The 11,871-nt window shown below is 38.1% G+C and overlaps 1 protein-coding gene across 1 annotated transcript; it reads left to right on the forward strand.

The window, feature by feature from the left end:
• Window positions 1-294: 294 nt before the first annotated feature.
• Window positions 295-11,122, forward strand: LOC110789981 (protein argonaute 2). Its single transcript, XM_021994711.2, has 3 exons — window positions 295-996; window positions 7,296-8,490; window positions 9,239-11,122. Exons 1-3 carry the CDS (start codon window positions 528-530, stop codon window positions 10,689-10,691), a joined length of 3,117 nt encoding a protein of 1,038 aa, XP_021850403.1. The 5' UTR covers window positions 295-527; the 3' UTR covers window positions 10,692-11,122.
• The last annotated feature ends 749 nt before the right edge of the window (window positions 11,123-11,871 follow it).

An 11,871-nucleotide genomic window follows, 5' to 3' on the forward strand; every position in this document is an offset into this window, starting at 1 on the left:
GGCTTGACCAATAACCCTAGTTGTACTTTTAAAAGGAAAAAAATACTATGAATCAGTTACAAGTCGCTTTCAAAAACAACACCTATTGTCACAATCTGATTCGTCATTATTCCCATCCCACGTCCCCACCCCCTGTCGTCACCTTCCCCCTCACACACTCTTTCTCTCTCTTTCCAACTTCCCCCACTCCCTCCATCTCAGCAACAAATCCTTTTCATTGACCTCAGTCAATCCCCAAGTCTTCATTTAATTCCTTATTTAAACAAACCAATCAAAACCGCCAAAATTTACCAAAAAAATAAAAGGCAAACAAAAATTTCAAAAACTTAACTGCAAAGCAAAAGAGGGCAACCCTGTACTTTCTCCTCCGTCGATCCTTCTAGAATTCCTCTGTTTATGTCACTATAAAATGGCAGGTGAATTTTGCAAATGCACTTTTCATATCTCAATCGAAAATTCAAAAAGAAAAAAGGAAGAGCAAAATTGTGTAAGAGTTTAGGGTTTGTCATCTTTACTCGAGTACTACAATGGAAATGGAAGGATACGGTTATGGAAGGGGTCGCGCTGGTGGTAATGGCGGCGGAAGAGGTGGTAGGGGTGGCGCTCAGGGAGGCAGAAGCCGTGGTAGAGGTGGTTATGGCGGACGAGGGAGAGAGAATCAACAGCCCCAGTACCATCAGCAACCACCGCAATTTAATCAGCAGAGGCCACACCCACCACCGCAATTTAATCAGCAGCGGCCACAACAACCTCCACAGTTTCAGCAGCAGAGGCCACAATCACAACAGCAACGGCCACAACAACAGTTCCGTCAACCTTCTATGGTGCAGGGGCATCAATGGGGTTCCGGGCCGGCGATTGAGGGCCGGAGTGGGCCCAATTGGAGACCCGCTAACGCCGCTGCTGGAGTTGGATCTTCCCATGGCCAACAACAGGTTACCAGTGGAAATTATGCTGCTAAATTGCAACAATCGACTGAGACTCGCGCTGATCGCGGTATATCTCTCTTTCAACAAATTGAAATTAATTTATTGATTTGATTAGTTTGGTTTTGGTGTATCGTGTTGAATTTAATATGGTTGTAGTGTGAATATCATGTGGACTATTTGCATAAATCTGATTATATTTTTGTTTTGTACTAAGTATATGATTATTATTAAATTACCATCTCAAAATGTGGCGAAGTAGTAGACCTATTCCTAGATGCCCCTGCCAAATTCCGTGGGAGTAATACTACACCATTAGTGACCGTAGCTCATTAGCACTCAAACCTGTTTCGCAATGTAACAGACTTGTAGTTGTGGGTTTTTGGAAATGAGATAATCATGATTTGTTGTCTTAATGATTTGATGATGTCCGATGTTGATGCCTAATGCTGGATGCCCGAAAAGACATTGATGGCTGGTGTTGTTACTCTTGTGGTATGATTACTTGACAATTTAATTATCCATCAACTGCATTTTACAAGTGTACTTTTTGACAAGTTAGTGTTTCGATTTAATACTATAAAAAAAAATATTGCAACAATAATATAATTGGAATGTAATTAGAATAAACTTATCTCAATATCGTGATGAATGAGGTGACTGATTTAGAACGATTGTCGCGCCGTGGCCAAACCACTGCTCTAAAAGACAATTCCGCGCTACCTCTGATGCAGTAGAACACTTGCGGTTGCCCTCCAGGGTTAACACGACACCAAGGTTTGTGTGCACTCACAAGCCCCGGTGGGAGATCAGAATATTTGCCCAGAAAAACGAGGATAGTGTTTAGAATTTGAGAGAGAATTGTAGAGAATGTTTCTGTAACTGTGTATTAATGGAAAACAGAAGTGATGTATTTATAGGGAAGCTGCAACAGCCATAAACGGCTAGTAGTGGGAGGTTACCACATTTACTGGGTAATAAATGGGCAGTTAAAACGGCTATTAAGTGGAGTTAATGGGGCAGTTACGGAATTAGTGGGTTTGATTAATTCTTTCTGCCCGTTAGAATTAATTAAGCCCACCACTGACCAAAAAGAAAGACCCGGACCACAAAACCCACCCCACGCCCGCGAACCGCATTCGCCAAGTACCAAGGCCCGGCCCGCACGCGTGTGTGGGTTGTGTGTCCACCCATGTCACTCACATGCTTTCTTAAACAAATGATTCCCTCAAGCCCCCAAATATAAACATTAGAAGTAGTTGGCTTTTTTTCCATGTGGGACTTTTCACATTCCCTTTTCCCCACTCATTTTTCTTTTGTATTCTCACTAGGATTTCCAACAATCCCCCACAGGTCCGAAGATGAGAAGAAAAAAGAAGAAATAAAAGAATTGAATTTCTGGGCAAAACAAACAATTGAATAGGTGTCAATGTCTTACGACTTGAATTAACACTTAGTGACATTCAAGCTAGAATCTCTTTCCTACCAAGTGACTTTCGTTTTGAACTTAATAGGAGGTTAGAAACCCGTTACTCAAAGCACACAATTGAACATGTATGATATTCTGAATCTCCGCCAATAAAAGTGACGCATTGTACTGGCCATACGTCCATAACCTGGATGCTCATAGGTGCTCTAGAGAATAGCCCATGCAATTCTCATAGGAAGCGGCCTCACTTCCACACCTAAGTAGGTGAATCCCATCAAATGTGAGCTACATCACACCACCAAAAATATGGATATGGGTTCATTAAGAGCCGTGTGCTCAACCTCGTTCCAATAGTAGCTTAACAAGCACATAACAAACATCTAGGGATGGACAAAAATAAATTTTTGTGCTTCCGAATTGTCATATAATGTCCCCCTTTGAACTCTAAGAGTAGGAGTTCATTACTTTACAATTCATCCAATGGGCCTCAAGCCCAACCCTTCCGATGTTTCTAAAACTAGTTTTTAATAGGCCTTTTGTTAACGGATCCGCACTATTCATTTTAAATTTTACACAGTCTAAAGTTATAACTCCAATAGACAACATACCTTTGACGGCCTTATGCCTCAAACGAATGTGTCTTTCTTCCCATTGTAGGCAAGGTTGTTTGCAACACCGATTGCAACTGAAGGAGCTGGCTTCCCCCACATTGAAATATTTGCAAGCACATTCCTCAACCATTTTGCCTCATAACCTGCCAACTTAATAAAAATAAGTTTATATTATATATGATTCATAGCAGTTAGTACAAGATGCTTGCAAGATTTCCAATATACAACTCCACCCGCTAGGGTGAAGACATAACCATTGTTGGAGTCAACTTTATAATTCACAGATACCAAATAAGCATCACATAATCCCTCCAACACTCCTGAAAATTTGGAGTAGTGCAAACTCCAATCCATGGTATTCATATAGTACCGAAGCAATCACTTTATTGCATCCAGATACTCATTATTTGGGCTATGGTTGTACCTGCTCAATCCACTCACAGATTAATCAATGTCAAAGTGCAGTGTAGTTCATACGAAACATAACACTACCAAAAATCTTAGTATATTCAAATTGACAAAGTAGATCACTTTTGTCTTTAAGTGGATATTTGGATCAAAAGGTGTCCTAACTTGATTGACATTAAATGAGTCAAGCGTTTTAAGAAAAAATTTCAACATAGTGAAAAATTTGAGCTATGAGTTTTACTCCCGAAATCACGTTTGCCTCATCCACGTGGTTTTTCATTTCAAAATTTCTGAATTTAGAAATTATTTATCTCATTTAATCGATCCAAGTTAGTGTCAAAAATAATAATATATATCTTATCATCCACATAAAGACAACCGATCACACAACCAAGAGAATCATGCTTGAAACAAACAAAAGAAATCACCTTCTTTGACATGAAAACCAATATCAACCATGGTCTTGTCAAACCTGTAATGCCATTTTTTAGGAGCTTACTTAAGTCCATATAATGACTTAATCAATTTATACAAACCTTGGTCTCTTGACATATAAGATTCAATACTATGTACTCAACTTCATAGTGCATAGTGTAACATGCTTCCTCTCAAAATATTACACTATTATCTAGTGAAAACTAAATTCACTAGTGGTGTTATGATTGTACTAACAAACGTTTGTTTACTCCAAAATAACATAAGGCCAAGAGTAAATTATCACCATATTAGACTTACAAGCACATTAGCATATTATTTTGAGAATACCAATAAGTTAGAACTGCAAGAAGTCTATACTAGATATTTGACATTTACCAAACATTTTGTATATAATGAGAATGCGATTAACTGTACATGTGCTAACGCATTAGTCTTACCAGGACATCAAGTATCATATTAATAACATCACCTCAAACTTCATCTTGGCTTAAGAAAAAAAACTTTAGTCTCATCAATCTAAAGTACCAAAATGTATATATGCAAATCTACTACATCTGACTATCACAAGACATATGAACAATATTAAAACCAATCATATTACATATGTGAAAATTAGAACAGGTTTACATAGATCTTAACCGACAAAGAAATTATATGCCGTGGGTAATCATAAACACATGAACCAAGAAATTCTTTTTCGCCTCATAATCCATAATTAGGAAATAAACTAAGTCATTATGAATACAAAAATAAATCACATATTCCTTTAGCCACAACTAATAGGAAATGTAACACTATCTTAGTTCTTATTCTAGGTTCAACAACGTATTCCAAGACAATGCCCACTAGATTAGGAGAAGAGTTAATTACTTAAAAGTTAAAACTCTTCACCGAATAACTTAAACCAACCCAATTAATTCATGTCAAAATGGAAAGACACGGGAAGAAGAAACAACTCATAACTTAGACAAAACACAATTAACAATTAAAGACCGTGTAGGTCGCACTTACCAAATCGAGCCTCAACTTGCTAGTTAGTCTTGAATTCTAACTCGCCCCCAAATTATAGAACACCAAAATGAATATTGAACATAAGAGGGGCACAAACGAAACATATATAAAAATACTGATTTGACAAATATATTACAAAGTGGGTAGAGACTTCCCTGCTACCGTGCACAATGGATATACTCCCATTACTGTGCCCGCTCGCAAAAATAGGAGATGAGTTACCTCATTTATTGTTAGTATTGCAAACAAGTAGCCGCATCGACTACGAGTCTAAGGATCTATACAACATTGCTAGTGAGCAACAACGAACCACAACTTACTTTTTCGTTAGTGTTCAAACTTTAAATTCAACCCCCCACATTGTCCGCTAAAGTATTAAATAAATACAAAACATGAGACTATGAGATACACAAAATAAATTATGTAAATGAGTTAAAGCTTGACAATAATAAATTACGGAGTAATTTGAGAAGGAACTCCCTTTTTATTGCACAAATATGTTAGAATGCTAAGGTTGTGCATACATACTTAATCACCTCAAGTAATGATTTAAACTCATGTTTGTCAAGCCCTTAAATCGTACTATTGTACATTGCAACAAGTAGCCATATAGATGGCCTTGCTAACGGTACCCCCGATATCTCACCTGTTGTTGCTAATGTCGTGATGCAGGACACAATATGTACCCACACCCTATAATAGTTGGCCTTGCATTAATATCTGTATACAGAGTATAAAAGTACTAAAAATGATCTTGATAAAGGTTCTTCAAGTATACAAAACCCAGGCAGAAGTGGTGATATAATTGTCATAATAAATCATATTCGTCTTGCAGCAATAAACTATCAAACTTGGAGAATATTAACTCAGTAACACTCAATAACCGTTTCTCCAATTCTATAACCAAACAACAGACTATAAAGTACTCCACCTTTGATTAATATGAATACTTCCGTATACACCTTAAAGGTATTGAATAAGCAATTTGTGAATGTAATTTGATGACCACCGAGACACAAAAGCATAAGGCATTCAATTTTATCCTCCATTAAACAACCAATTGCTTTGTTAGCCGACAATAAATAAATTCTACCACCCTTAACAAATATAATAAGAAGTTGGAAATTAGGTTTCGTTTTGCAAACAAAATTTCACAAAAACTTACCGCTGCAAGGAATATACAAAACTAATTGAATTAATTAAATAAAACATGCACCTTATTTTTACCCAATGGAAAGCAAATTCCATACAATTTGATGACGCAACATTAATTCAATTGGACTAGATAAATTCACAAGAAACAAATCAAACAATTGAGATAAAATAACTTCCATTCCATCAAATTAAGGAATACTTTCAATATTAAAACAACCGGTAGTAGTGATAGTATCGATAATCTATTGACAGAATAGGAAATGTACCGCCTTTAATTTTCCACGATACCGCACGCCGCAACTCATAACTAGTTTCAATAACGTAGTTTTCTCAGATTATAAGTTCACCCAACACAAGTCATTCAAATTATACGCAATTTAATAATTGTCTTTTAGATTGTTTCGATTTAATACTATAAAAAAAAATATTGCAACAATAATATAATTGGAATGTAATTAGAATAAACTTATCTCAATATCATGATGAATGAGGTGACTGATTTAGAACGATTGTCGCGCCGTGGCCAAACCACTGCTCTAAAAGACAATTCCGCGCTACCTCTGATGCAGTAGAACACTTGCGGTTGCCCTCCAGGGTTAACACGACACCAAGGTTTGTGTGCACTCACAAGCCCCGGTTGGAGATCAGAATATTTGCCCAGAAAAACGAGGATAGTGTTTAGAATTTGAGAGAGAATTGTAGAGAATGTTTCTGTAACTGTGTATTAATGGAAAACAGAAGTGATGTATTTATAGGGAAGCTGCAACAGCCATAAACGGCTAGTAGTGGGAGGTTACCACATTTACTGGGTAATTAATGGGCAGTTAAAACGGCTATTAAGTGGAGTTAATGGGGCAGTTACGGAATTAGTGGGTTTGATTAATTCTTTCTGCCCGTTAGAATTAATTAAGCCCACCACTGACCAAAAAGAAAGACCCGGACCACAAAACCCACCCCACGCCCGCGAACCGCATTCGCCAAGTACCAAGGCCCGGCCCGCACGCGTGTGTGGGTTGTGTGTCCACCCATGTCACTCACATGCTTTCTTAAACAAATGATTCCCTCAAGCCCCCAAATATAAACATTAGAAGTAGTTGGCTTTTTTTCCATGTGGGACTTTTCACATTCCCTTTTCCCCACTCATTTTTCTTTTGTATTCTCACTAGGATTTCCAACAGTTAGTTGATGTGAATTGAGTGCTGTTTTTTTGGTATAAATTGTTAATGGATCGAGGAGCATGTACACATTTTTCTTGCTCTGTTGCTCCAAAATGGAATGTGTAATTAGTTGTTTCTTTCTTCAACTGTCATATTACAGGACTTGTCCCAAAGATGCAGTCGCTGAAATTGTCGGAAGGGGCTTCTCAATCTTCTGTTGCTGGAGAATTGGTGCCTATTAAACGACCGGATAGTGGTGGTTTGGAGAAAATTCGCACTGTCAACATCCTTGTCAATCATTTTCCTGTCAGCTTCAATGCTGAGAGTGTAATTAGACACTATGACATTGAAGTCAAGCCTGAAGTTGCATCTCCCAGCGGCCGCCCTGTGAAGGTAACAAAGACTAATCTGAGTTTGGTTATGGAGAAGCTCTTCTCTGATAACTCAGATTTTCCTTTGGAAATGACTGCCTTTGATGGTGAGAAGAATATATTCAGTGCAGTTGAATTGCCTACTGGAACCTTTACAGTAGAGCTTTCTCCTGAGGAAGATGTGAGGTGCCACACATATAAGTTCAGTGTGACGCTTGTGAATGAGCTGAAGCTTCACAAATTGAAGGATTATTTGACTGGAAATCTGCTGCAGCTTCCCCGTGAAGTATTACAGGGGATGGATGTTGTAATGAAGGAGAATCCAAGGAGGCATATGGTTAGCATTGGCAAAAGCTTTCACTCAATCGACCCAAAGCAGTCACCTCTTTACTATGGACTGGTTGCGTCAGAAGGGTTTCAGCATAGTTTGAAGCCAACTTCACAAGGCTTAGCGTTGTGCTTGGATTATTCAGTTCTGGCAGTTCGAAAGAGAATACCTGTTATTCATTTTCTTAGGGAACATATTGAGCTTACTGTGTTCAATTCCGACAGTTTCCGCAGAAGGTGGAAGGATATTGAGCATGCACTAATAGGACTTAAAGTTACAGTAACCCATCGTCGCACGAAGCAGAAATATGTTGTATCAGGGTTAACAGACAGAAATGCCTGTGACATTTCCTTCACTGTTGAAGATCCTAACAGTCAGCTGCCTCCAAGATCTGTACGTCTTCTTGATTATTTTCGGGAGAAGTATCCCGGGATAGAGATAAAGTATGAGGACATACCTTGCTTGAGTTTGGGGAAAGGCAGGATGGCAAATTATGTTCCGTTAGAGCTCTGTGTTTTGGTTGAAGGTCAGAGGTTACATAAGGAAGAACTGGACAGGGATTCAGCTCTTTTGTTGAAGAATATGTCACTTGCACATCCTGGGGACAGGAAAACTAAAATATGTGGCATGTTGCAACAGGATCATGGACCTTCCGGGTATGTAATTACTGCCTTGTGGTATTGCTATTTGCTAGCTTCTATACAGTTTGTTCTTAATTATTTCAGCTTGATAATTTCTTGTTTGTTGTTGTCTTTATTCTACGTGCTTCACTTCGTTAGTTGATACATTTTGTTTACTTGATGCTGACTTTGGTAGTGAACTATAGGCAATTAACCACATATAAGGTTTCACTTCGGCAGTTTTACAGCTGTTTGTTCTTCTTGTGACACTTCTATATCTCTGTAATGTCTAGGAACTTCAGATTCTAATGTTAGGAACTTCTGTTGATTATACTGATTATACTATGACAGTGTCACTTCTTGGGGTCCTAGTCTACATTCAGAAACACAACTGAGAGAACCTCAAAATTTTGATCACTTGCTACTGTATTCCTGCACGTTAACACAAGGATGTAATTTAGGCAATGACTGCTGAATTTAATATTTGTTTACTTGTGAATGCAAAGATTATGCTAGTCATTTAAAACACTAACAATTAAGGAATATACGCTATTGTTTGCTTGTCAGATAATACTCCCTCTTGCCTCAAACAGTTCGCCCTACTTCTTTAAAAAATTGGGATGTAATTGTATTTGTTGGGTTGATTTAATTGCATTTCAGAATAAACAACCCATATTCATCTGTTGCAAAAATGCAATTATTATATTCTGGGAATCTAAATATAGGAATTACCATCTTTGTAGACATTTTGAGCACCTTGACATGATTCTCTGAAATTTTATAGGGGCGAAATCAGCAAAAATTTCGGAATTGATGTCACGATGAACATGACACGAGTCAGAGGTCGGGTGATGGAGCCGCCAAAATTGAAGCTAAGATCATCACCTGACAAAGTAAATGCCATCAACGTGGACAAAGATAGCTGTCAGTGGAATCTTGTTAACAAATTAGTTGTTGAAGGCACAACCCTTAAGCATTGGGCTGTTTTGGACTTGAGCAGTTTTGAGAGAAGACCAGCTGACCGATTGAATAAGGACTTCATTCCAAAGCTTGTTGCCCGTTGCAACAAACTAGGGTTGCAGATGGATTATCCTTTGTTCACTGAACAGGCTAGGATGTCTGTGCTGGCGAGTGCTGAATCACTAACTCCTGTTCTGGAAAAAGTTCAGCGTCAGGCATGGAAGGCTTGTCAGAACAACTTACAGCTTCTTTTATGTGTGATGTCAAGCAAGGATGCTGGTTATATGTACATCAAGTGGGTTTCTGAGACAAAGATAGGACTTGTTACCCAGTGTTGCCTTTCAAAAATGGCGAATAAAGGGCAAGATCAGTACCTGGCTAATCTTGGAATGAAAATAAATGCTAAGCTAGGAGGTAGCAATGCTGAGCTTTATAATCAACTTCCTCTATTTAATGAAGATGCAGGTCATGTGATGCTTATTGGGGCTGATGTCAACCATCCTCGTCCCAGGGATTATTTGAGTCCATCAATAGCTGCCGTTGTTGCCTCAATGAATTGGCCTGCTGCAAACAAATACATTCCTCGAATAAGCCCACAGGGTCATTGTGTGGAACAAATTGAAAACTTTGGACACATTTGTCTTGAGCTTATTGAATGTTATGAAAAGATGAATGGAGTTAAACCACATAAACTTGTGATATTTCGTGATGGTGTCAGTGAAGGACAGTTTGATATGGTACTCAACACAGAGCTTTTGGGTCTGAAGAAAGTGTTCCAGGCTATTGACTATCGCCCCACCATAACACTTATTGTTGCTCAGAAACGACACCAGACACGCTTATTTCCAGAAACTCAAAGAGATGGGGGTAGAAATGGTAACATACCTCCTGGCACAGTGGTGGATACGACAATTGTTCATCCATCAGAGTATGATTTCTATCTCTGCAGTCATTATGGGAGCATTGGGACCAGCAAACCAACACACTATCATGTCTTGTGGGATGAACACAACTTTTCTTCTGACAGCGTGCAGAAGTTCATATATGACTTGTGCTTCACCTTTGCTAGGTGTTGTAAGCCTGTTTCACTGGCTCCTCCAGTCTACTATGCTGATCTTTTAGCCTACAGAGGACGACTGCATTATGATGCGCAGTCGGAGAAACACTCTTCTTCAGGAAATTCATCGTCTTCCCTTGCATTATCATCTACATCAACATCAACATCTGATATGAATGCACTACACTCTGGTATACAAGATTTAATGTATTTCATCTGACAGGGCTTTGTCTCTCCTACAATTCACTCTTCCTTCAACACAGATTGGTTGAGGAAGTTTCGCACAACTCATGCTTTTAAGGGTGTTGGTCTCCTGCTCTTTGATGGTGCGTTTGTGTGTGAATCTAATGCTCTTAAATCTTAATTAATCGCTTTTGTATGTTACTGCATAATAAGGATAGTTGTCCAAGTATTTGCTAAGAGTTTTTTAACGTGTGGTTGAACTAAGTTTGATGTCTTCTTTAGGTTTCCTATGTTGTAAGGTTGTTATAGCCAAGAACGAAGTAATGCCTTTGTGTTATGGTAATTTGGTGTTTTATGTGTATGATGTGTGCTGTTAAGAGGGTCAAACATTACTTGACAGTGGGCATCTGTCGAGGATGCAAATGCTCTTATGGATAATTTATTGCTCAGTTTTTCCTTTGTTCTGAATAGCTGATTTTGCTCGGTTGTGCCTAACAACTCTAAACAGTGCCATATTTATAGTACTATAGTAGGCGTCTGGAGTTTGCTTTGCCGTCCTGCCAGTACTTGTAACAGAATAGGTGTCTATAAACTATGAAGATGTTTGGCAATTGCTAATTTACAGTTCTTGGCCATTGTTTCTTCTATTAAGTAATACCAAGTATTCCCTCAAAAATAAAAACTAATACGAAGTATGGCTTTTTACTTTGACAAAAAATTTCTTTAAGAAATTTATTTTAATGTACATTTTTTAATGTGGTCTAAGTTTACCGTTTTAAAGATGTTTATTGTACATTATTAACCATAACCATCACTTTTTTTTCTTTGATAACGTCAAAAATATATTTTTCCCAAATCACTCTAGAAAAGTATTAATTATTTATTTCCTTGTTTCGAATTTATCGAATAATGGACTATGGTTGAAGAACTTGGAGCCTATATGCGATAATGTTGTAAGGCGGGTTTTGTAAGTACCTTAAAATAATTAAAAGTTAATTTGATATAATAATGATATATTTACTTGTTGTAACGGATGCAAAGAAAGACTAAATAACGCAGGGCCGTCTTAAACATTCCGGAGGCCCTGTTCTAATCTTAGAAATTGGGCCCTGGGCCGTCTTAAACATTCCGGAGGCCCTGTTCTAATCTTAGAAATTGGGCCCTTAACACGTAGTGTAAAGTTCAATTTCAAACAATGTGTCATTAAAAATTATATT

This window comes from Spinacia oleracea, chromosome 4 (assembly GCF_020520425.1).
Source record: "Spinacia oleracea cultivar Varoflay chromosome 4, BTI_SOV_V1, whole genome shotgun sequence".
In the NCBI taxonomy this organism is placed as follows: domain Eukaryota; kingdom Viridiplantae; phylum Streptophyta; class Magnoliopsida; order Caryophyllales; family Amaranthaceae; genus Spinacia; species Spinacia oleracea.